Source organism: Pan paniscus, chromosome 18 (genome assembly GCF_029289425.2).
Source record: "Pan paniscus chromosome 18, NHGRI_mPanPan1-v2.0_pri, whole genome shotgun sequence".
Lineage (NCBI taxonomy): Eukaryota > Metazoa > Chordata > Mammalia > Primates > Hominidae > Pan > Pan paniscus.
In genome coordinates this window covers 12,096,145-12,122,079 of record NC_073267.2, presented here as the reverse complement: position 1 = coordinate 12,122,079, position 25,935 = coordinate 12,096,145, and the positions used below count along the sequence as shown (strand labels likewise).

Genomic DNA, 25,935 nt, shown 5'->3' with positions numbered 1-25,935 from the left:
AAAAAAAAAAAGATATCTTCTTCTCTCAGCATACACAAATGGTGGCACACTACAAACACTCTCCTGCCTCATTAAACATGATAGTATATCTTGGTGGTGATTGCATTTCCCCAAATAAAACTCTTCCTCGTTTCAGTACCTTGTGGGGAGGGACCATCCCTGATTGGTACCCTTGCCTTGCTGGCGGACTAGGCTTCTGCTGTTACCAGCAACGCTGTAGTGAATACTCCATGTGCTTGTCATTTTGTCATTTCAGCCACATGTGGGGGTTATTGCCAGCACACATTTCTAGAGGAAGAGTTGCTGGACTTGTTCATGTTAAATTTGGTTGGCCATTTCTGTTTCAGGAGCCTCAGTTTATCCATACCCAGGCTAGCTCTGTGTTTGTGTTACCAACATTTTGCTCTTTGCCTGGTGGATGGGTGAAAAATGATATCATGATATCATGGCATCGGTTATGGGGTTTAAAAAAAATCTTTTATGGCCGGGTGCAGTGGCTCACTCCTGTAACCCCTGGGCTTTCAGAGGCCGAGGCAGGCGGATCGCTTGAGGTCAGGAGTTTGGGACCAGCCTGGGCAACATAGTGAGACCCCATCTCTACCAAAAATACAAAAAGTTAGCCAGGCGTGGTGGCACACGCCTGTAGTTCCAGCTACTCAGGGTGCTGAGGCATGAGAATTGCTTGAACCTGGGAGGCGGAGGTTGCAGTGAGCTGAGATTGCGCCACTGCATGCCAGCTTGGTTGACAGAGTGAGACCCTGTCTCAAAAAAAAAAAAAAAAAAAAAAGAGCTTGAGATGTGGAGAAAATTGGTACAATTAATACAGAGAGCTCCCATTTACTGTCACCCAGCATCTTCCCTATGCGACACTGGCCACAACTGCTTCTCTGACACCGCTGCGTTACTGTTTACCAAACTCCAGGCTTTATTTGGACATCACCAGTTTTTCCAACTAAGGCTTTTCTGTGCCGGGGTTCTACGTCGTATTCAGTTGTCACCTCTCTATTCATTGTCCTCTGGTCTCTGACAGTTTCTTGGACTTTCCTGTTTTCCGTAACTTTGACAGTTTTGAGGAGTGCCGGCCTGATGCCCTGTGGCCGGTTTTCTCATGACTACGTGGGGCTGCGGGTTTAGGGGAGGAAGGCCACAGAGGCCCTTCTCACCTCATCCTGTCAGTCAGCAGGTGTGTGATGTCCCGTCAGCAGGTGTGTGATGTCCCGTCAGCAGGTGTGTGATGTCCCGTCAGCAGGTGTGTGATGTCATGTGACTTCTCGCTGGTGTATGATGTCATGTGACTTCTCGCTGACGATATTCAGCCCGATCATCTGTCTCTGTGTGGTTTTAGCTGCATCTCCCTGCTTTTGAGGAGGACTGGAGCATCATCTCATGCATGAGGACTCGGGGTGTTGTCTAGGGGAGGGCTGTGGTCAGCTTGATGCGTTTGAGGTTGAGGGGTGGGGGGAACCACAAGGGCTTCGTGCAGACCCTGCGTACCTGGGGAGCAGGAAAGGAACACGAAGTGTCTTGACGTGGAAGGTGGATTTGGAGGAGAGGCAGGTCACTGGAGGGGCTGAGGACCCAGGCTAAGGCAGGAGGGGGATTTTGTTTTGATCTGTTTATTTGTTTGTTTGTTTATTTATTTATTTTGAGATAGGGTCTTGCTCTTTCACCCAGGCAGGAGTGCAGTGGCGTGATCACAGCTCACTGCAGCCTCTAAACTCCTGGGCTCAAGTGATTCTCCCACCTCAGCCCTGTGAGTAGCTGGGACTACAGGTGCGCACCACCACGCCTGGCTAATGAAAAAAAGAGACAGAGTTTTGCCATTTTGCTCAGGCTGGTCTTGAACTCCTGGATTCAAGTGATCTCCCCGCCTCACCTCCCAAAGTGCTGGGACTACAGGCATGAGCCACCGTGCTTGGAAAGATTAAACCATTTAGGAGACCTCAGGAAAAGAGCCAGCCGAGAGGGCGTGATTGGCAAGAGGGGACATTGTCTGAGCACAGTCCCTCCCAGAGACCACAGGGCCCGCTCCCACCTAGAGATGGCCACATTCACCAGATTGAAGTTTGAACCAGAGGAGGAGGGCTGCTTCTGAGCCCAGGGCGGGCAGACAGATGCCTGGGGGTTAAGGTGGGAGGTTGAGGGGGTCTGACCTCTGCCTGGTGCCCCCTGCTGTGGGAGGGGGAAGAGTGCCCGTTGAGAATCTGCAGGGCCAGTGGGGAATCTGGGCAACCCAGCTATGAGGGTGGATGGATAAGTTTTCTAACGCATTACCCTGAACTCAGTGGCTTAGGTAACGTGAATGTAGTATCTTCCAGTTCTGGAGCCTGAAGTCTGCAGTGGGCTTCCTCAGATTAAATGCAATGTGTCGACTGGGCGCAGTGGCTCATGCCTGTAATCCCACCACTTTGGGAGGCCGAGGCAGGCGAATCACCTGAGGTTAAGAGTTTGAGACCAGCCTGGCCATCATAGTGAAACTCCATCTCTACTAAAATACAAAAATTAGCCAGGTATGGTGTTGGGTGCCTGTAATCCCAGCTACTCAGAAGGCTGGGGCAGGAGAATCGCTTGAACCCGGGAGGCGGAGGTTGCAGTGAGCTGAGATCGCACTACTACACTCCAGCCTGGGCGACAGAGTGAGACTTGGACTCAACAACACACAAAAAATAGCACTGTCAGCTGGACTGTGCTCCTGGAGGCTCCTGGGGAAAATCCATGGTCTTGCCTTTCCCAGCTTCCAGAGGCCGCCTGCATTTCTTAATTTGTGGCTCCTTCCTCCTCCTTCAAAGCCAACAGCTTCCTTTTTCTACATTTAAACCCAACAGAGGTCTTGCTGTGTTGCCCAGGCTGGAGTGTAGTGGTGCAGCTGTGGCTCACTGCAGCCTCAACCCCCCAGACCCCACCCCCCAACCTCCTTCCACCTCAGCCTCCCAAGTAGCTGGGATGATACATGTGCGCTATCACACCTTGATAATTTTCGTAGTTTTTGTAGTGATGTGGTCTCTCTATGTGGCCAGGGCTGGTCTCGAACTCCTCTACCTTTCTCTTATAAGGACCTTTGTGATTACACCGGGCCTACCTGGTTAATCCAGAATAACACCCTCATCTCAAGATTCTTAATCACATACACAAAGTCTCTCTTTACCACTTAAGGTCACATATTCAGAGCTTCCAGGGATTAGGCTGTGAACAATTTTGGGGAGCATTATTCTGTCGCCCACACTGCGGGTAGGGGTGGGAAGGTCAGACTGTAGGGGATTTAGCCAAACAAGTGAATGTCTACCTGTGAAGCCGTGGAGGTACTGGGTACAGAACAGGTCCCTGTGGTGGGATGAGGTCTGTGCCTGGGTCCTCCTGCCTCTCGCAGTGAAGCCCCCCTGTGACTGTGGGAAAGTCACCCCCTCCCTGGGTTTTACTCTCCTCTGTAATGACAGCTGTGTGTTGATATAATAGTAACCTGCTTACCCAATGTTCCGGTGTATTTTGCTCACTACATTCTCACAGCAGCCCTCTGAAGTGTAAGTACTATTGTTGGCCCATTTTCCAGATGAGGAAACCTGAGAGAAATTTGGCAACTCACCCCCGTTTGCACACCCTAGAAGTGGCAGAGTTGGGATTTGAACCAAGGAGGCTGGGTCTTAGAGTTTCTGCTCTTAAAGGTTTGACCTGCCTTAAAATTCTGCCATTTTAACTTTTTTTTTTTTTTTTTTTTTTTTTTTTGAGGCAAAGTCTCGCTCTGTGGCCCAGGCGGGAGTGCAGCAGTGCGTCTCGTCTCACTGCCATCTCCGCTTCCCAGGTTCAAGCAATTCTGCCTCAGCCTCCCAAGTAGCTGGAATTACATTCAAGCACCACCACACCTGGCTAATTTTTATATTTTTAGTAAAGACAAGAGTTTTGCCATGTTGGCCAGGCTGGTCTTGAACTTCTGACCTCAAGTGATCCACCTGCCTCTGTCTCCCAAAGTGCTGGGATTACAGGCGTGAGCCACCACGCTTGGCCCCATTGTCTTACCTTTCTTTTAGCCCTTTTTATTTCCCTCTTCATGCCCTGCCTGTTCACCATCATCTGTGTCTTCTCTTCACTCTGAGTAACAGTTGGGTGTTCAGTTGGCCAGGCCGTAGTCCACACCATTCCTACTCTCCCTGAGCTATGAGTGACTCTGTGACTCTTGTAAATAACAGGGGGACACAGAGAGGTGTTTCTGAAATTTCCACATGTTAAGTTATCTTGATTTAATCCCAGCACTTTGAGAGGCCAAGGCAAGAGGATCACTTGAGGCCAGGAGTTCGAGACCAGCCTGGGCAACATGGCGAGACCTCATCTCTACAAAAAAAATTAAAAATTAGCCAGGCATGGTGGCATGTGCCTGTAATCCCAGGTACTTGGGAGGCTGAGGTGGGAGGATCACTTGGGCCCAGGAGTTGGAGCCTGTGGTGAGCTATGCAGGTGCCACTGTACTCTAGCCTGTGCAATAGAGTGAGACTCCTTCTCAAAAACAGAAATTTATCTTGGGCACCAGGCAGAGATGTCCAGCCTGTATCATCTCTGAGCTTAGTGGCCTCAGTTTTCCCACCAGGCCAATTTCTGATGGGATTCTGCTCGGAAGCCCCCGCGTCCTGTTCAGCTGCTCAAGGGCAGTTCTCAGCCTTGGGCACTATCCGTCCTACTCCTCCTTCCCTTTTGGGCCCTGTCTGCCTGTTGGCCATTTCACCAGAGAGGGATGGGGTCAGGGAGGAAAAAGGCCCTGAGACTCCTTTGACAGTGGTGTCAGGCTGAACACAGTGGCTCATGCCTGTAATCCCAGCACTCTGGGAGGCTGAAGCGGGTGGATCACTTGAGGTCAGGAGTTGGAGACCAGGTTGGCCAATATGGTGAAACCCTGTCTCTACTAAAAATACAAAAATTAGCTGGGCTTGGTGGCGCATGCCTGTAGTCCCAGCTACTCAGGAAGCTGACGTGAGAGAATCGCTTGAACCCGGGAGGTGGAGGTTGCAGTGAGCCGAGGTCGTGGCACTGCATTCCAGCCTGGGCAACAGAATGAGACTCTATCTCAAAAAAAAAAAAAAAAAAAAAAAACAAGGGTGTACCTTCAGTGCCACAAGCAAGCACTGAAGGTGGAGCACTTACACGGTAGCAACTCGATGTCCCCTTTCTTCTCCACACCTGTTGGCTGGAACTGTTGACGTTGTGACATCTTGGGGTACCAGCAAGTTAGAGACTCAGAATCTGCTTGATACCCATGAAGAAAGCCAGTGTCATTTCTGGGGAATGGATGACACCTTGTCCCCATTGAACAAGTGGCTTTAGGGCTACCCCAAGGACCAGGTGATGAGCGTGGAGTGACAAGTATTTCTGAATTTGATGGGGTGGGGACATTGGGGAGCCTGCTCATGACTCAAGGTTCTGAATGGATAATACAGTGGTAAGAACTACCCTCTCTCTTTTCTTTTTTTTTTTTTTCGAGACAGGGTCTTGCTCTGTTGCCCAGGCTGGAGTGCAGTGGTGCAAACATGGCTCACTGCAACCGCTGCCTCCCAGGCTCAGGTGATCCTCCCCACTGAGCTTCTTAAGTAGCTTGGACTGCAGGTGCATACCACCACTCCTGGCTAATTTTTGTCTTTTTTGTAGAGATGGGGTCTCATTGTGTTGCCCAGGCTGGTCTCGAACTCCTGGGCTCATGCCATCCTCCCGCCTTGGGCTTCCAAAGTGCTGGGATTACAGGTGTGAGTCACTGTGCCCTGCTGGAACTACCGTCTTTATTTTTTGAGACAGAGTCTCGCTCTGTTGCCCAGGCTGGAGCACAGTGGCATGATCTCAGCTCACTGCAACCTCCGCCTCCTGGGTTGAAGCACTTCTCCTGCCTCAGTCACCCACATAGCTGGGATTACAGGGGTGCGTCACCACACCTGGCTAATTTTTGTGTATTTATTAGAGCCGGGTTTCACCATGTTGGCTAGGCTGGTCTTGAACTCCTGACCTCCAGTGATCCGCCCACCTCGGCCTCCCAAAATGCTGGGATTACAGGCGTGAGCCACCATGCCCGGCCTGGAACTACCCTCTTGACATCTTTCCATAGCTGGAATCAGAACTGGAATGGATGCTGGCCCAAACAAGGGGTCTCCTCCGCTGAGTGATGATTCTAGCAGTGCCATAAACTTCCACCAAGGAGAAAAAAATGAACCAACCAGTCTTGAGGTTTGGAGACTGCAGCAGTTTTTCTTTCTGACTTCATTTTGTCCATGTGTACACGCCCCTACACTTCCCTTTCAACCTCTGTCCACCCATGTTTTTGTTGTTGTTTTGTTTTGTGTTTTTTTTTTCAAGACAGAGTCTTGCTCTGTTGCCCAGGCTGGAGTGCAGTGGCACGATCTCAGCTCACTGCAATCTCCATCTCCTGGGCTCAAGCAATTCTCCTGCCTCAGCCTCCCGAGTAGCTAGGATTACAGGCGTGTGCCACCACGCCTGGCTAATTTTTGTACTTTTAGTAGAGACGAGGTTTTGCCATGTTGGCCAGGCTGGTCTCAAACTCCTGACCTCAGGTAATCCGCCTGCCTCGGCCTCCCAAAGTGCTGGGATTACAGGCGTGAGCCACTGCGCCCAGCCTGTCCACCCATGTTTTATCCCGACTTGATCTCCTCCTGCCTGGACATCCTAGGGTGCCCTGTTGAGAAACAATACACTGCCCCCAGGAATCCCGGAGGAAATGAAGGACTCCAGGCTCAATTCACGGATTCCAGTTCTTGAGCATATTTGGTGATGTGCTGGCATCTGCACCATAAATCCTCGTGTTACCTTGAGCTGAACTGTGAGACCATCTATATGGAGGCTTGCCATTACATAAACATCTTCCTTTACAAACGTCGTTTTCTCAGATTTTATGTTAGGGCTATTGGAGTAAGCCCTTCCTGCTGTTTCATGTCTACTCCTAAATCTTTTTTTTTTTTAACCCAAGGTAGAGTCTTCCTCTGTCCATGCGCCCCCCTACCCCTGCCCAGGCTGAATTGCAGTGGCACTATTATAGCTTACTGCAGCCTCAACCTCCTGGGCTCAAGTGATCGAGGGATCCTCCTATCTCAGCCTCCCGAGTAGCTGGGACTATAGACATGTGCCATCACGCCGAGCTAATTTGTTTGATTGTTAGTAGAGATGGCATTTCACTATGTTGCCCGGGCCGGTCTCGAACTTCTAGGCTCAAGCGATCCTTCTGCCTTGGCCTCCCAAAGTGTTGGGATTTCAGGCGTGAGCCACCACGTCTGGCCTGCTCCCAAATCTTCATGCCTTTCCAGATGGATCTTGGTGTCCTTTTTTCATACCTAGGTATTGCTTTCTACAAACTGTTGAAGTACCAGAGTGACCAACTTGTCCCAGTTTGCCTGAGACTTTCCTAGATTTAGCACCAAAAGTCCTGCATCCAGGGAAAAACCCCTCTGTCCAAGGGAGACTGGGACATTGGGTCACCCTATGAAGCACCCATAACGTTTTGGCCCTCTTTCTAGGTGCTGGGATGCAGATTTTAGTGTCAGTTCCTGCTCTTATGGGGTCTATGACCAGATAGGAAGATAGACAAGTGAAGAAAACTGCCTTATGACAAATACAGCAAACAAACATGAGTTAATAACAGCTGACACATACCGAGTGCTTATGTGCTCCAAGTTGCTCTGGTCCTTTTTTGCAAATGGATTCATTTAATCCTCTCAAGAGCCTTATGAGGAAGAAACTATCAGTGTGCCCATTTTACAGATGGGAAACCTGAGGCACTAAAGTCATGCCCTGGGGCATGGGGCGCCTTGAGGAACCCAGGGGGTCTAGCTCCAGAGTCTGTGCCCTTGACCTCAGCACCATATAGAGAGGCTCCAGGAGGAATGAATTCTCCCGGGGGCAAGCCAGAGAGGGCTTCTTGGAGGAGGTGACACGCAAGCTGGGATATGATAAGCGGAATTTGCCAGACCCATCAGGAAGGAGGCAGACGGAAGAAAGAGCATGCCTGTGACATGTTTGGGAACATCCAAGCAAGGCAGGTGTGGCGGGAGATGCCACGAGAGACTGTGTGGTTGGTAGGGGCACCAGTGCATCCTGGGAATCTTCTCAGTCCTCACAAACCCGGAGCAGGGAGTCGCGCTAGTCAAGAGCACAATGAGGGGTGTCAGAAAGACCCACGTGGCTTGATTTTAAACAAACGGGCCCGGGATGGACTGAACCAAGACCAGCGGCCAACTTAGAGGCTCAGTTTTAAGGCCTTGGCTTGGGATAGTGAGATTAGAGATTTCCAGCAATGTCTCCTCCCCACCCCTATCCTGCTTTTTAGTGAAGAGAAAGTCACATAAAGATAACCATTTAAAAGTGAGTAATTCAAGGCCAGGCGCGGTGGCCCATGCCTGTAATCCTAGCACTTTGGGAGGCTGAGGCAGGTGGATCACTTGAGGTTAGGAGTTCGAGCCCAGCCTGGTCAACATGGTGAAACCCCGTCTCTACTAAAAATATAAAAATTAGCCGGGTGTGGTGGCAGGCACCTGTAATCCCAGCTATTAGGGAGGCTAAGGCAGGAGAATTGCTTGAGCCTGGGAGGCAGAGGTTGCAGCGAGCCAAGATTGTGCCACTGTACTCCAGCCTGAGCGACGGAGCGAGAATCTGTCTCAAAAAAAAAAAAAAAAGATAATTCAGTGGCATTTAGTAAGTTCTGTACTCCAGCCTGAGCGACAGAGCAAGACTCTGTCTCCAAAAAAAAAAAAAAAAAAAAGATAATTCAGTGCATTTAGTAAGTTCATAGCATTGTGCAACCATCAACTTCCATCTGGTTCCAGAACATTTTCATCATCCCCAAAAGAACCCCATACCCATTTCCTCCCACTGCTGTACACCCATCCCTGGCCACCAGTGATGTGCTTTGTATCTCTATGAATTCACCTATTCTGGGCATTTCATCTCAGTGGAATCATTTGATCTGTAGCCTTTTGTGCTTTCGAGGTTCATTCCAGGGCTGTCGTGGAGCCGGAATGATCAGTGATAAAACTGCTAGGCTGGCCACCCCGGGCTTCCCGAAGTCTGATCTTTTCCTTTGCATTTAGGATTCAAGGTCATACTTAGTTAGCAGGAGCGATACCATAATCATGAACGTGGTTTTCCCAGGGTGAGGCTTATCCATTGCACTCCCCTGTGATCTCCCCATTAAAAAAAAAAAAAATTCAAGATTCTAGCTAGAACACTGTACCTTTTGACCTGCAGGTTTGATTGTGCAAATGTTGAATGAACCCCTGTTTTGGGTGCGCAAGGAGTAGGATGACACCCAGGACCTTGTGAGTGCCTGAAGTAGCAGCTTGCACTGGCCTATTCCAGAGAATTCTGAGGCTGTTGAGGCTGAATTGTTTAGAAGCAGATCTGTTGCTGAAAGTGAGGTCCCTCGTGGAGTTTATTTCCACGTCCCGAGGATTCCAGATCGGTGCATTAATATCAGTTAAGGGCGCGGATGATCGCTGGGTCTGACACTGTGGCTTCTCCCTGCGGGTTTCTGGGTTTTTTGCCTCCACTTTTAACAAAACTGAGGCCGGGCGCGGTGGCTCACACCTGTAACCGTAGCATTTTGGGAGGCTGAGGTGAGTGGATCACTTGAGGTCAGGAGTTCGAGAGCAGCCTGGCGAACATGGTGAAACCCCTGTCTCTAGTAAAAATACAAAAAAATTAGCTGGGTTTAGTGGCACGTGCCTGTAATCCCAGCTTCTCGGGAGGCTGCGGCAGGACAATTGTTTGAACCTGGGAGGCAGAGGTTGCAGTGAGCTGAAATCATGCCACTACACTCCAGCCTGGGTAACAGAGTGAGACTCTGTCTCAAACAAAAACACAAGCAAAACTGAGATGGAGATGCTCTCTGGGTTGATAAGCACGCCCCCCACCCCAACCCTTTGTCTTTTGCTAAGGGCTTGAAGCAGTAAATATGCAGCTTTGGGCACCCTGCCTCCAGGGAAATTCTGAGCTCTCTCAGAATTTCATTGTTTTTCTTCTCAATATGAGAGGGCTGAGCTTTGTGACTTTCCATCCTCGGCTGATCATTAACGTTCTATTGCCTGTTTACTAAGAAGCAGGTCACCTTGAATTGCAAGGTGCCCAGTGACAGAATGAGTTGGAACCCATCATTGGCAGGTATTTTTTGCATGGCATCAAGTATGTGGCATGAAAGTGCACAGTAAACGCACTTTCATGTATTAGGGAGGCAGAAAGAGAGGTGATCCCTCCAGAGTTCAAATGTGTTGCTTCCACTGAGGGTGTATCTTCCTTTCATGATTTTTCTGTTTTTTAAAAATTTCTGGCCAGGCGTGGTGACTCACGCCTGTAATCCCAGCACTCTGGGAGGCCAAGGCGGGCTGATCATCTGAGGTTGGGAGTTTGAGACCAGCCTGGCCAACATGGTGAAACCCTGTCTCTACTAAAAAATACAAAAATTAGCTGGGCGTGTTGGCAGGCGCCTGTCATCCCAGCTACTCGGGAGGCTGAGGCACGAGAATTGCTTGAGCCTGGGAGGCGGAGGTTGCCATGAGCCAAGATCACGCCACTGCGTTCCAGCCTAGGCGACAGAGTGAGACTCTGACTAAAAAAAAAAAAATTATTATTATTATAATTTTTTTGTGTAGAGATATGGTCTCACTCTGTCACCCAGGCTGGAGTGCAGTGGTGTGATCACAGCTCACTGTAACCTCAAGCTCCCAGGCTCGAGCAAATCCTCCGACCTCAGCTTCCTGAATAGCTGGGACTACAAGTTTGTGCAACCATGTCTGGCTAATATATATTTTTTAATTAAAAAAAAATTTTTAAAGATTGTCTTTATATATGCTTTTGTGACTCTATTTTTTTTTCTTTTGTTTTGAGACAAGGTCTTGCTCTGTCACCCAGGCTGGAGAGCAGTGGCGTGATCCTAGCTTATTGCAGTCTCAAACTCTTGGGCTCAAGTGATCCTCCTACCTTAGCCTCCAGAGCAGCCAGGACCACAGGCATCTGCCATAACGCCCGGCTAATTTTTGTACCATTTGTAGAGACATGGTCTGAATTTGTTTCCCAGACTGGTCTCAAACTCTTGGGCTCAAGTGATCTGCCCATGTCGGCCTCCCAAAGTGCTGGGATTACAGACGTGATCCAACATGCCTGGGCAAGAATACCTTTCGTTGAGCAAATTGTTGAGAGGTAGAATGAGGAAAACTTTTGGCTAAAAGGGACCCCAAGATATCCCAAGTGGCATATTTATAGATGTGAAAGTGATTCCACAGCTGGGCATGTCAGATCCAAATTCTCCATGGATCAGGAATGCCTCCTTTTCCTTTTCTGTCACCACCGGTCACATTTGGCTACTTAATTTCTGGGCTCCAGTGCAGCATGGAAACGCGAGGCCCTTTGTTCAAAAAGTATTCGAATTTCTTTTCTTCCTTTTTTTTTTTTTTTTGAGACGGAGTCTCGCTCAGTCGCCCAGGCTGGAGTGCAGTGACACGATCTCGGCTCACTGCAGCCTCCATCTCCCAGGTTCACAGTGTGGAGAGGCAGGGCACGGTGGCTCATGCCTGTAATCCCAGCACTTTGAGAGGCTGAGGCAGGAGGATCACTTGAGTCCAGGAGTTTATGACCATCCTGGGCAGCATAGCAAGACCCTGTCTCTAAGAAAAATTAAGAAGTTATAGCCAGGTATGGTGACACACACCTGTAGTCCCACCTACTCCAGAGGCTGAGACAGGAGGATTGTTTGAGTCTACGAGTTTCAGGCTGTGGTGAGCTATGATCATGCCGCTGTACTCCAGCCTGGGCAATAGAGTGAGACCCTGTTTCTCTCTTTCTTTCTCTCTTTTCCTCTTTTTTAAAAAAAGACATTGTGGAGAGTGTGTGTGTGAGTTTAGGGTGAGGGGGACTAATTGCTGTTCTAAGAGTTTCGTAGTTGGGGGGGTGATAAGGAGGGGATGGGGGGGGTGATGAGGAGAGGGATGGTTGGTGGGTGGGCCTCTTATCGCAGGAGATAAGCCAAATTGAAATGAAGGCGCAAAACAAGGGAAACAAAATGAGACTAACCGTGGTGGCATTTCCTGGCCTTGGGGCCTGAGGGAGGGAAGACTGTGGAATTTATTTAGAAAACTTCCAAACCAGCGGTTATGAGTCTTTTTTACTATTCTGGCCTGTTGCTCTTGTTCTTTTCAGAATTATAAATGTGTTTGTGTGGCTGTTTGATCTCAAAGCAATGCTCAGAAGAGGCAGTGTCTCGAAATCCCAGAAGATAAGATGTTACCACATGAAAGATGGTCTCAATAAAGGGGGAGAGGCGGTGGCCGAGGCCTTAATTTCCAGAACGAGAAACTGGGGCCCACCCATCTTTTAAAGGTCGTCAAAAGAAAGCTCCCGTCCTCCCATCCCCCACACCTGTATGTTGACTCTGTAAAGATGCAGTTTCCTCACTTTGGGAGGAGAGGCCGTGGTTTTTGCAGGAATTGCGCCGCTGCTGAATTCAGCCATTGCCTCTTGGAGGTTTAGGATGCCCCAGGCCTTGTTTTCCCTCAAAGCATTCCATTGGCAATCACAACCAACCATGCTCCTTGAGGATTTCTGTACACACTGGCTTTTTCTGGTCTTGTAAGTTTTTATACGAGTCAGTTTTCATCATAAATCATGGAGGTGGGTCTGGGGCTGTGATGGCGAGTCCTCGACGTTCAACCCAGATGTAGGTCACTCCAGACCCCCAGGGTGCCCTGTGGTTCCCTTTGCTGGAAGTTTCAACAAAGCCAGAAGCAGATGTCAGGGGTTCCCGGGGTCATCTGGGAGGGATGTCAGCTGACTTTAGGGGCAAGCTGGGACTGCTGCGTTTCTGTTCCTGTATGTCAGAGGAAACTAGCAACACGCCTCAAACCACTTTACACCATCAGTCTCAGTGTTAAACCAGAGCCTGTTTTCACAAACACCTCCTGCGATCTCATTACAGCCCCACCCTGCCCTCCTGCTTCTGTGGCCTTCTATACTTTGCTTCTTGCTCCTCTTACAGACCTTCTGTCTCATCTGTCTTTTCTGGGGTTGGGCCTTTCCCCTTCTCTATAACCTTCTGTGACTCCCATGGCTCACAGCTTTGCTGTGTATTAGGAGCAGAAAGCAAGCTTCATTACATCATTTAAAATTTTTTAGTAGCTACATTTTTTTTTTTTTGAGATGGAATCTCGCTCTGTGGCCCAGGCTGGAGTGCAGTGGTGTGATCTCAGCTCGCTGCAACCTCTGCCTCCCAGGTTAAGTGCTGGGATTACAGGCGCACGCCACCATACCTGGCTAATTTCTGTATTTTTAGTAGAGATGGGGTTTCACCATGTTGGCCAGGCTGGTCTTGAACTCCTTACCTCAAATGATCCACCCATCTCAGCCTCCCAAAGTGCTGGGATTACAGGCATGAGTCACCGTGCCTGGCCGCCACATTTAATGTATTTATTTATTGATTTTTGAGACAGAGTCTCACTCTGTTGCCCAGGCTAGAGTACAATGGCGCAATCTCAGCTCCCTGCAACCTCCACCTCCCGCGTTCAAGTGATTATCCTGCCTCAGCCTCCTGAGTAGCTGGGATTACAGGCGCCCAATATCACACCTGGCTAATTTTTGTATTTTTAGTAGAGACGGGGTTTCACCATGTTGGCCAGGCTGGTCTCAAACTCCTGACCTCAGGCGATCCGCCTGCCTTGGCTTCCCAAAGTACTGGGATTATAGTCGTGAGCCACTGTGTCTGGCCTCTTTTTTATTTATTTTGTTTTTATTTATTTATTTTTGAGACAGTCTCGCCCAGGCTGGAGTGCAGTGGCGCAGTCACGGCTCACTTGAACTCCTGGGTTTAAGTGATTCTCCCACCTCAGCCTCCCAAGTAGCTGGGACCACAGGGGTGCACCACCATGTCTGGCTAATTTTTAATTTTTTTGTAGAGACAGTGTCTCCCTATGTTGCTCAGGCTGATCTAGAATGCCTGGGCTCAAGCCATCCTCCTGCCTCAGCCTCCCAAAGTGCTGGGATGACAGGTGTAAGCCACCATGCCCGGCCTAGTAGCCACATTTTGAAAGGTACAAAGAAACAGGTGAAATTAACAATACATTTTACTTAACTTCATATATCTAAGCTGTGGTCATTTTAATATATCAATATAAGAAATTATTAATGAGATATTTTACATTCATTTTTTCCTACTAAGTTTTGAAACCCAGGGTGTATTTTTACATTGACATTCTATCCCAAATTGAATGCTAAATTTTTATCAAAAAACATTTTGATCTATATTCAGTGTTCATCAAATTTACCATTGAAAAAATGATTCATATATTCAAGTTGTCCAAGACTTACATAAAAGCTTCCCAATAATTGAATTGTCAGTTTTCACATTTAAATTGCTTAAATACAAGTAAAAATTCATTGGCAAGTAAAAAGATGAAAAAGAAGCTAAAAAAAAAAATTCAGTTCTTCACTCACACTAGCTCATTTCTTTTTTTCTTTTAGACATAGAGTGTCGCTCTGTCACCCAGGCTAGAGTGCAGTGGCATGATCATGGCTCACTGTAGCCTCCACCTGCTAGGCTCAAGTGATCCTCCTACCTCAGCCTCCTGGGTAGCTGGGACCACAAGTGTGCACCACCATGCCTGGCTAATTTTTTTAATTTTAAAAATTTTGTAGAGAGAGGGTCTCACTATGTTGTCTAGGCTGGTCTTGAACTCCTGGGCTCAAGTAATCCCACTGCCTCGACCTCCCAAAGTGCTGGGATTGCAGTCATGAGCCCCCGTGCCCGGCCACAAGCCACATTTTAGACGCCCAATAACCTTACGTGACTGGTGGCTGCTATATTGAGCAGCAGATACAGAGCATTTCCATCCTCACAGAAGGTTCTGTTGGACAGCATTCTGATAGAATGAAGTCTTGAACATGTGTTCTCCAAGGGACTTTCAAAGTTTTCTAGAATGCAGCCCCAACCTATCTTTACTTACTGACTTTCTTTTTATCATGTTCACTCCCCCGCCTCTATTCCACTTTGTTTCGTTTGTTTGTTTTTGAGACAGAGTATCACTCTGTTGCCCAGGCTGGAGTGCAGTGGAGTGATCATGGCTCACTGCGGCCTCAACCTCCTAGGATTAAGCAATCCTCCTGCCTCAGCCTCCTAAGTAGCTGGGATTACAGGTGTGTGCCACGACACCTGGCTACTTTTTTAATTTGTTGTAGAGACAGGGTCTCACTATGTTGCCCAGGCTGGTGGTGAATTCCTGGGCTCAAGTGATCCTCCTGCCTCAACCTCCCAAAGTACTGGGATTACAGGCATGAGCCACTGCACCCAGCCCTTTTGTTTTGTTTTGTTTTAGAGATGGGGGTCTCACCATGTTGCCCAGGTTAGTCTTGAGATCCTGGGCTCAGGCTATCCTGCCACCTCGGCTCCACAGAGTGCTGGGATTACAGGTGTGAGCCACCGCACCTGGTCTCTGTTTCCACTTTGAGGTGAATACCCTTTCTTCGGTTCCTCCAGAGAAGTCTCCTCTTTGGGGCTTGGTTTAGAGGCAGGGCTTCTGAGAAGGACTCTACCCTTCTCCCTGCAGTGGGATTAATTGCTGCCTTGGCTTCCCACGAGTTCTAGAAAATGAGGCAGACAGTGTCGGGAGAGGGGAGTGGTGGCTGTGGCTCGCTGCCCTGGAGCCTCATTTCCCATTTCTCCCGAGACAGGTTTGAATGGCTCTTCTAAGGCAGCCTGAACCCTGCCCAGTTAGAAAAACAGCCACACAAAGAACAGCACTGTGTCTGCTTCCAGTTGCCCCATGGCTGCTGGATCATGGAACATCAGACAGGAGCACACTCTGGGTGCAGGGTGTAATTCTAGGCGAGCAGCAGCTCTGCCAGGGCTGGAGGGAAATCCTTTCTTTGCCCTCACAAAAGAAAATGTGTGCCTGGCTGCTCTGGTGCTCATTTTTCAAAATGAGAACTGGAGTCTATGTGTATTTCCTTCTTAAAAAGCTATAACACACAGGCTGGGCGCGGTGGCTCATGCCTTTAATCCCAGCACATTGGGAAGCCAAGGCGGGAGGTTCACTTGCCCCCAGGAGTACAAGACCAGCCTAGATAGCAAAGTGAGACCCCTATCTCTACAAAAAATGAAAACATTAGCCGGGCGGGGGGGCACATGCCTGTAGTCCCAGCTACCTGGGAGGCTGAGGCAGGAAGATCACTTGAGCCTGGGTGGTGGAGGCTGCAGTGAGCTGAGATCACACCACTGCACTGTAGCCTGGGTGACAGATCTTGTCTCAAAAAAATAAAACAAAACAAAAAACAAAACTATAACACACATACAAAAAAGTATATACATTTTAATTGTACAACTGAGATTTTTACAGACTGAACATACCTCTGTAACCAGCCCCCAGGTGAAGAAAGAGAACAGGACCCGCCCCCTGCAAAGGCCCCCTCATACCCCTTTCCAGATTCTTCTTCCTCTTCCAAGAGTAACCGCTCCATGGATTCATTTTGCCTATTTCTGACCTTTATTTAAATAGCATCATACAGTGTGCATTTTGTGGCATCTGGCCCCTTTGCTATTTGTGATAATTTGTGGTTGGTTTTTGAATGCCTTTATCTTTTCCGTTACCTGAAACAGTTAGTGAAAACCACAGTGGTTTAAAAACCAAACCAAACCAAACCAAAACAAAACAAAAAAAAAGCAACGAAGAAGAAACACCAGATATGGAAGGTACATAGGTCATTGTCTGGTAATGGTTTAACATGTGAAGAAGAAATGACTCGTATTTGGTTGATGTTTCCACTTTGGATTTTCCAGGTTTTGGTGATTTTTGGTAGTAATTATTTACTTTTTGATTAATTCTGGGGTCTTGAAGGGACATTAACCCTCTTCCTAGCTTTTGGACAAAGCTGGATGGAAGTCATTTTCTCAGAATTTCTGTTTGCCAGAAAGAAAATTGAAGACTTAGGTGAAAAAGAGAGGGAGGGATCAACTGAATTTCTTATCTGGTATGTTCTGTTTCTGTTTTAGGTAAAATGTCGGTTCCAGGACCTTACCAGGCGGCCACCGGGCCTTCCTCAGCACCATCTGCACCTCCATCCTATGAAGAGACAGTGGCTGTTAACAGTTATTACCCCACACCTCCAGCTCCCATGCCTGGGCCAACTACGGGGCTTGTGACGGGGCCTGATGGGAAGGGCATGAATCCTCCTTCGTATTATACCCAGCCAGCGCCCATCCCCAATAACAATCCAAGTACGTGTGGCCTCCCAGGCCCCCCTTACCATTCCTTGGCCCTCCACCCTGGGAATCAGGAGAGTGACCGAAGTGACTCTGCCAAAGAGTCTAAGTGAAGTGCCAGTACGTTCCAGTTTTACCCCCTTACCTTGAAATTCCACACACAGTCTTTTAGATTCCATGTTGGTGAGGCTCACAGCTTTTCCGTAATAAAGTATGGTTTAGGATCTTTCCCATGGTCATCATATACGAATCTTTTGGCACATCTCGTGGAGGCACAACCAACTTTCTTCTGAGAATGGGAGTTTGTGTCTTAAGGGCCCGCACGCTTCCTCCTGAGGTCTGATGCAGAACTTCTGCCCTGAGGCCAGGGCCGAGGTAGGAATAGGGAGGAGAAGAAACTGTCCTGAGCAATGTGTGATTGTGTTTTCATACCAGCTCACCCTCAATGCAAGTTGCTCTTCTGCTTTTGAGCAACTAGATGGTCCCTGTCCTTTGGTGCTTCCTTCCGCCCAAGGGTGCCCTGGTACGTCACTGCTTTAGTATCACAGGTAGTTCTGAAAGAAATCTTTAGCTCAGAGAGGGGGCCCGTGAATCAGACTGCCTGGGTTCACATAACCTCCTTGTGCCTCAGCTTCCCCATTTGTAAAATAGGTTTCATCAAGTACCTATTTATAAATATCAGTGAGTTGTTAACATGAGAGGAAGTTCTGTGTGCCAAATACAGAGTACTCGTTTGATAAAAGTGAACTCTTATTGTTGTGTTCAAGTTATTTTGAGCTGGAAGAGGATGAGATAATGACTTTAGATTTTTAGACCATCCTGTGATCAATAAATAGTTTCTTTTTCTTTTTCTTTTTTTTTTTTTTTTGAGACAGGGTCTCACCATGTTGCCCAGGTTGGAGTGCAGTGGTGCAGTCATGGCTCGCTACAGCCTGGGCTCAAGTGATCCTCCCACTTCAGTCTCTGGAATAGCTGAGACTACAGGCATACAGCACCACACCTGGCTAATTTTAAAATTTTTGTATAAATCGGGTCTCACTGTTTTTCCAGGCTGATCTTTAACTCCTGAGCTCAGACGATCTTCCCACCTCCCTTGGCCTCCCAAAGTGTTAGAATTATCAGCATGAGTCACAGAGCCTGGTCCAAATAACTTATTCTTGAACCGCAAAAACACTTAATAAAATGTATGAACAGGGTGTGGTGGCTTGCGCCTGTAATCCTAGCTACTGAGGAGGCTGAGGCAGGAGGATCACCTGAGGCCAGGAGTTCCAAACCAGCCTCAGTGACATAGTGAGACATTGTCTCTATGAAAATAAAATTAGCCGAGTGTGATGGCTTGTACCTGTAGTCCCAACTACTTGGGAGGCTGAGGTGGGAGGATTGCTTAAGCCCAGGAGGTTGAGGCTGCAGTGAGCTATGATTGTACCCCTGCACTCCAGCCTGGGCAACACAACAAGACCTTGTGCCCCCTGCCACAAAAATATTACACATAAGTGCTAAAGTATGATTCAATACTACTTTTCTGGAAGGAGGGTCTTTCTATGAATATTACTAAGTTCAGTTAACTCTAGGCAGTAATTTCCCCCTAATTCATTTGTTATATAAATGACATTCTAACAACGTAAAAAGGAACAGAAGGAAGTTGCTTTAACAAAAATATGAGCTTAACAACTGAAGTGCTTGATGATTTTCATCACCCTGGGTTCTCTCTCTTTTTTTTTTTTTTTTTTTTTTGAGGTAGAGTCTTGTTCTGTTGCCCAGGCTGGAGTGCAGTGGCATGATCTCGGCTCACTGCAACCTCTGCCTCCCAAGTTCAAGCAATTCTCCTGCCTCAGCCTCCCAAGTAGCTGGGACTACAGGCACGCGCCATCATGCCCGGCTAATTTTTGTCTTTAGAAACAGGGTTTCACCATGTTGGCCAGGCTGGTCTTGAACTCCTGACCTCTGGTGATCCACGCACCTCGGCCTCCCAAAGCCAAGGGATTTGCTGGGATTACAGGTGTGAGCCACCGTGCCCGGCCTGGATTCTCTTCTGATTCTTGCGAATGTTCGAACATGTTTTCACATAGCTTTTTCTTCCTAGCATTATTTTATATTTTCATTTCTTGTATCAACACAGTTCACTAGCTTGTTGTCTTACAGAGTTGGCCTGCGTTTCCTGGCTTGGTAAACTCTGCCCTTATCATTGGCTGTCAGAGTTTATCAAAGGGTTTGTGTAAAGAGAGTGGATTATTTATCAAGAGCTGCTAGGCACAGTGTGAGGCTGGTTAAAATTTATTTATTTGTTTTTGGGACTGAGCGTCGCTCTGTTGTCCAGGCTGGAGAGCAGTGGCGCAATCATGATTCACTGCATCCTCAATCTCTCAGACTCAACTGATCCTCCCACCTCAGCCTCCTGAGTAGCTGGGACTACAGGCATGTACTCCCACGCTGGGCTAATTTTTATATTTTTTTGTAGAGATGAGGTCTTGTCATGTTGCCTAGGCTGATCTCAAACTCCTAGGCTCAAGCAATCCTCCCACCTCAGCCTCCCAAAGTGTTGGGATTACAGGCATGAGCTACCGCGCCCGGTCCTCCTTTCTTTTTGAGGCTGAATCATATTCTGGTGGATGGATAAACTTCGCTGTGTTAATTTATTGGTCCATCGATGGACACTGGTGTTCCTTCCCCTTTTGGCTCTCATAGATAGCCAAACGATGAACGCATGCTATGAACACAAATGTACAAATATAATATTTGCTGGCATCCCTGCGTTCCTCTCTTTGTCCTGTAGTGAATGCTATTGGCCTTGTTTCCTGAGCAACCTGTGTTTGTCCCTCTCCCTTTCATCAGTTACCGTGCAGACGGTCTACGTGCAGCACCCCATCACCTTTTTGGACCGCCCTGTCCAAATGTGTTGTCCTTCCTGCAACAAGATGATCGTGAGTCAGCTGTCCTATAACGCCGGTGCTCTGACCTGGCTGTCCTGCGGGAGCCTGTGTCTGCTGGGGTGAGTCTGCCTCCCACTTGGCCCCAAGCCCTCCTGCCCTTCTCTCTGGGTGCTGGCGGGGGTGGGTTCTCAACTGCACCATGCTTGACATTCAGGGCCAGACATTTGTGTTGTTTTTTTTCGAGATGGAATCTGGTTCTGTCGCCCAGGCTGGAGTACAGTGGGCGATCTCGGCTCACTGTAACCCCCACTGCTCAGGTTCAAACGATTCTCCTGCCTTAGCGTCCTGTGTAGCTGGGATTATAGGGGTGCACAACCACGCCCAGCTTATTTTTAGTAGAGCTGGCATTTCACCATCTTGGCCAGGCTGGTCTCAAACTCCTGACCTCAGGTGATCTGCCCACCTTGGCCTCCCAAACTGCTGGGGTTACAGGTGTGAGCCACTGTGCCTGGCCTAAGACATTTCTTTCTTTTTTTGTGATGGATTCTCACTCTGTTGCCCAGGCTGGAGTGCAGTAGCATGATCCCGGCTCACTGCAACCTCCGCCTCCCAGGTTCAAGCTATTCTCCGGCCTCAGCCTCCTGAGTAGCTGGGATTACAGGTGTGCACTGTCAGGCCCGGCTAATATTTTGTACTTTCAGTAGAGATAGGGTCTCACCATGTTGGCCAGGCTGGTCTCGAACTCCTGACCTCAGGTGGTCCACCCGCTTCAGCCTCCCAAAGTGCTGGGATTACAGGCGTGGGCCATCATGCCTGGCCCAAGACATTTCTTTATTGTAGGGGGTGTCCTGTGCATTGTAGGATATTGAATAGCATCCCTGGCCCCCACCTGCTTGATGCTAGGAGCACCATGCTCCCCAATGTTCTGAACAAAAATGCCCCCTGGGAGGCCAAGTCATCCCTGCTGCTCTTAAGCGTAACAGTCCCCAGAAATTGGTCTTCCGTCTTTTCTTCTTGCTTATCTGCTGAAACCACGCCCTGCATGAAGGGACAAGCTTCACAGCTGCTTCCAGCTGTGTACAGGGCAATACCCTCAGGGATTCCTTTTTCTTCTAGAATTTCATGACCTAAATAATAATGTTTTGCTCGAGCCCGAGGGAAGCTTTAAAGAATCTGTACATTAAAATTCTTCATAGGAATTGCTTCAAAACTTCTTATCCTTTTATGACCCGAAGTATTTTTCCCATTGCCCATGCAGGGAAATTATATAAATATTTATGTCTGCACCAAAGGTATTATGTTTAAAGACATAACAGTTTCTGTTCTGGGAGAAAAATCTGAGGAAACACAATCAATTTTTTGTTTCCCACCAAGCAGGTAAAAGTAGCTTCCTTATACCTGGCCACGTGAGCCACTCAGAAAACCCCAAGGGGCTCCATTCTTTTCCTTGAAGGAAACGGTGTTTGTGAGTTTCAGGAGCCTCATGCAACCGGCACATTCCTCCACATTGTCCTTTGGTGACTTGAGGTTGAGAAGGAACAATATTTCTCTTCCTAACTTCAATAAGAGGCTCAGAGTCCCAGAGAGTTTAGTTAACTTCCTTGAGGTCATGTGTTAAATAAGGAAGGAAGGAGACAAAACAGCTTTGTGGGCACCTGATTCCCCCTCTTGCCCATAGGACTCTGCTGTTGTTTTCATTCTGTGGGCAGAAAATGCTTAAAAAAAAAAAAAGTCCATTGCCTCTGGATATTTGTATTAAAACAAATTTTTATCTTTGAAATCAGGGAAAGATGGAATAGAAACTTACTTGTTTTGTTTTGTTTGAGGCTGAGTCTTGCTCTGTTGTCCAGGCAGGAGTGCAGTGGTACGATCGTAGCTCTCTGCAGCTTTGATCTCCTGGGCTCCTGCAATCCTCCCAGCTCAGCCTCCTGAGTACCTGGGACCACAGGTGTGTGCCACCATACCTAGCTAATTTTTAAATTTTTTTTTTTGTGTGGAAGCAGGGGTTTTACTATGTTGCCCAGGCTGGTCTTGAACTCCTGGACTCAAGCAGTCCTTCTGCCTTGACCTCCCAAAGTGCTGGGATTATAGAGGAATAGAAACTTACATTGAGTATTGGCCTCTGCCAGTCTGGCTTTAGAAATTGAGGCAACCTTTCTTTCCCTCCCTTTGTTCCTTCCTTAAACATGGTAGAGTGGGTTCAAATCCTGCCTCTCACTAGCTGTGTGGCCATGGGCAAGTGACTTTACCTCTCTGTGCTTCAGTTTCCCCATCTATAGACGGGGGTGCGGGGCAATAACGCCCACCTCAGGGGCTGCTGAGGATAAAATATGTGTGCGTGCTGCCTGGAGCCGTGCCTGCACCTATAAGCCATAGGTTAGGATTCCTGCTGAATGGATTGACTGCCCTTATTTGAGCTCTGGAAAGCTTAGGCAATAGGAGGAAATTTCTTTCATGAGATAATTTCCTCATCAGAATATTTCCAAATTCTGCTTTATGTAAACCAGCGTCTTCCTGTGAAAGGTTGAGTTTTAACTCCATTTTTGGCAAACATTGGTTGTCAGGCGGTCTGAGGTTCCTGCCTGTGTGTGCCAAAGGTGGATTATGTAGGTTAAGAGGCATTATTTGGGGAACTCTACTTGGTTGCTGTAAGAAGCAGCCTGTCTATATGGAAAAGAGATCAGTAAGACGGGGGTTGGCAAAACGACCCTGGAGCCAGGCGCCTGTTTTAAGTTTTGCAGGAACACAGCCACGCCTGTTGGTTTTTGGATTCTCTGTGGCTGTCTTCTCATTCCAAGGGCAGAGTTGAGCAGTGGCAACAGAGACGCCATGGCTCATCAGGATGAAAGTATGTGGCCGGGTGTATGGTGGCTTCCACCTGTAATCCCAGCACTTTGGGAGGCAGAGGTGGAAGCATCACTTGAGGCCAGCAGTTCAAGACCAGCCTGTGCAACATAGCAAGACCCCATCTCTACAAAAACAAACAAAACACAGCAACAAAAAGACTAAAAGATCTACTATCTGTCCCTTTGCAAAAAAAGTTCACCAAGCCCATCTAAGACTTTGAAAGACTCCCAAATGACCCCAGATTTGAAAATAATACTCAAAGAGGCTCTGTCTGTAGGAGGAGCCTTGGCATTGGCTGGCATGTTAATTTCCTAGGGGTGTCATCACAAATTACAACATACCTAGTGTTTAAAACAACAGATATTAACTCTCACAATTCTAGAGGCCAGAAGTGCAAAATCAAAATGTCAGCAGGGGCCGGGTGTGGTGGCTCTCGCCTGTAATCCCAGCACTTGGGGAGGCCAAGGCGGGTGGATCACTTGAGGTCAGGAGTTTGAGACCAGCCTGGCCAGCACGGTGAAACCCCAGCTCTCCTAATAATACAAAAATTAGCTGGGCATGCGCCTGCAATCCCAGCTACTCAGGAGGCTGAGGCAGGAGAATTGCTTGAACCCAGGAGGAGGGAGAATTGCTTGAACCCTGGGCGACAGAGGGAGACTCCATCTCAAAAACAAAACAAAACAAAACCAAAAACTAAAATGTCAGCAGGGCCACGCTCCCTCCTAAGGCTTCAGGGAGAATCATTTTTTGCCTCCTCCAGCTTCTGGTAGGTCCAGGTGTCCTTGGCTTATGGCCTCATCACTCCAGCTTCTGCCTCTGTCTTCACATTTCTTTCTGCCCTCTCTGTATCTCTGTGTGTCCTCTCCTCTTCTTCTAAGGTCATTGGGTTTTAGGGGTCCGCCTGGATAATCCAAGATGATCCCATCTCAAAATTCCTAATTATACTGGCAAAGACCTTTTTACAAAGAAGGACATGAACATGTTTTTGGCAGCCAGTGTCCATCCTGTTGTGATCAGTAATGCGCTCCGTGTGTCTCTCTCTCCTCCCAGGTGCATAGCGGGCTGCTGCTTCATCCCCTTCTGCGTGGATGCCCTGCAGGACGTGGACCATTACTGTCCCAACTGCAGAGCTCTTCTGGGCACCTACAAGCGTTTGTAGGACTCAGCCAGACGTGGAGGGAGCCGGGTGCCGCAGGAAGTCCTTTCCACCTCTCATCCAGCTTCACGCCTGGTGGAGGTTCTGCCCTGGTGGTCTCACTTCTCCAGGGGGCCCACCTTCATGTCTTCTTTTGGGGGGAATACGTCGCAAAACTAACAAATCTCCAAACCCCAGAAATTGCTGCTTGGAGTCGTGCATAGGACTTGCAAAGACATTCCCCTTGAGTGTCAGTTCCACGGTTTCCTGCCTCCCTGAGACCCTGAGTCCTGCCATCTAACTGTGATCATTGCCCTATCCGAATATCTTCCTGTGATCTGCCATCAGTGGCTCTTTTTTCCTGCTTCCATGGGCCTTTCTGGTGGCAGTCTCAAACTGAGAAGCCACAGTTGCCTTATTTTTGAGGCTGTTCTGCCCAGAGCTCGGCTGAACCAGCCTTTAGTGCCTACCATTATCTTATCCGTCTCTTCCCGTCCCTGATGACAAAGATCTTGCCTTACAGACTTTACAGGCTTGGCTTTGAGATTCTGTAACTGCAGACTTCATTAGCACACAGATCCACTTTAATTTCTTAATTTTTTTTTTTAAATACAAGGAGGGGGCTATTAACACCCAGTACAGACATATCCACAAGGTCGTAAATGCATGCTAGAAAAATAGGGCTGGATCTTATCACTGGCCTGTCTCCCCTTGTTTCTCTGTGCCAGATCTTCAGTGCCCCTTTCCATACAAGGATTTTTTTCTCATAGAGTAATTATATGAACAGTTTTTATGACCTCCTTTTGGTCTGAAATACTTTTGAACAGAATTTCTTTTTTTTAAAAAAAACAGAGATGGGGTCTTACTATGTTGCCCAGGCTGGTGTCGAACTCCTGGGCTCAAGCGATCCTTCTGCCTTGGCCTCCCGAAGTGCTGGGATTGCAGGCATAAGCTACCATGCTGGGCCTGAACATAATTTCAAGAGGAGGATTTATAAAACCATTTTCTGTAATCAAATGATTGGTGTCATTTTCCCATTTGCCAATGTAGTCTCACTTAAAAAAAAAATAAGAAAAAGAAATGGATAATTTCATCTACTGCCTTTACTTGGGGTTAATGTGATTCTTAAACACCTTCATCATGGAACTCTCAGAGTGGGGTCCGTTTTGGTTTCCTGGTGGTGGGTTTTGAAAGATAAGGGAAAGCACATTTTGAGCATGTCTGGGTACCATGGTGCGGATGCTTGGGAACCAGAACTGTTTCAGAGAAATCTAAAGTCTAATTTTAGTTTTCAGAGACACGGCTTGTTGTAAAACATGAGAAGACATGATTTCTAGGACTCAAGCAGCAAGCCAGGATTCTAGGTTGGCTGCTGTGTCATCTTTGAAGTCAAGACAAAGCTGGGCTCGACCTTCAAGGGTCCCCGTTTTGATAATAATTCAGAATAGGGAACTCATGTGAATACTACTATGTAGAAATAAAACCTAGACCTTGAGCGAACATCTGTATATTGGTTGAAAATGATAGTGGTAACCATTGATCCCCCATCATTTGATGTTTGGAAAATTCCAGTAATTATCATTTTTGCAACGAATATGGATACCACATAGTACTTTGGTGTTACCTGCTTTTGAAAAATAAAGTCTTTGGTTCACCCGGTGAACTATTTATGAGTTCTTTTGGTGTGAAGAAAGGGCTCATGTTGCATTTCCAGCCATTGCTACAAAGAACCTTTGTTTGTTCAGTAACGGTAGAAAATCCTTCCTGATTAAAAACTTCAGACTTGCTGAATATCCTGCAATGTCAAGATGACCGATGTTGAGCTGGGTGGATTTGCTAACGAGTCAGATTTGAACATGAGGCTATTGGAA

General features: G+C 47.8%; 1 protein-coding gene across 5 annotated transcripts in view; it reads left to right on the top strand.

Annotated features, from left to right (window-relative positions):
• Positions 1-25,727, top strand: part of LITAF (lipopolysaccharide induced TNF factor) — a 39,426-nt gene extending 13,699 nt beyond the window's left edge. For all 5 annotated transcript variants that reach the window (XM_003808274.7, XM_003808273.6, XM_034939794.3 and 2 more), the window contains exons 2-4: positions 17,003-17,227; positions 20,045-20,201; positions 23,980-25,727. In XM_003808274.7, the coding sequence (XP_003808322.1) occupies positions 17,008-17,227; positions 20,045-20,201; positions 23,980-24,088 (486 nt within the window). In that variant the 5' untranslated portion in view covers positions 17,003-17,007 and the 3' untranslated portion in view covers positions 24,089-25,727. The remainder of the gene's footprint in view (positions 1-17,002; positions 17,228-20,044; positions 20,202-23,979) is intronic.
• The last annotated feature ends 208 nt before the right edge of the window (positions 25,728-25,935 follow it).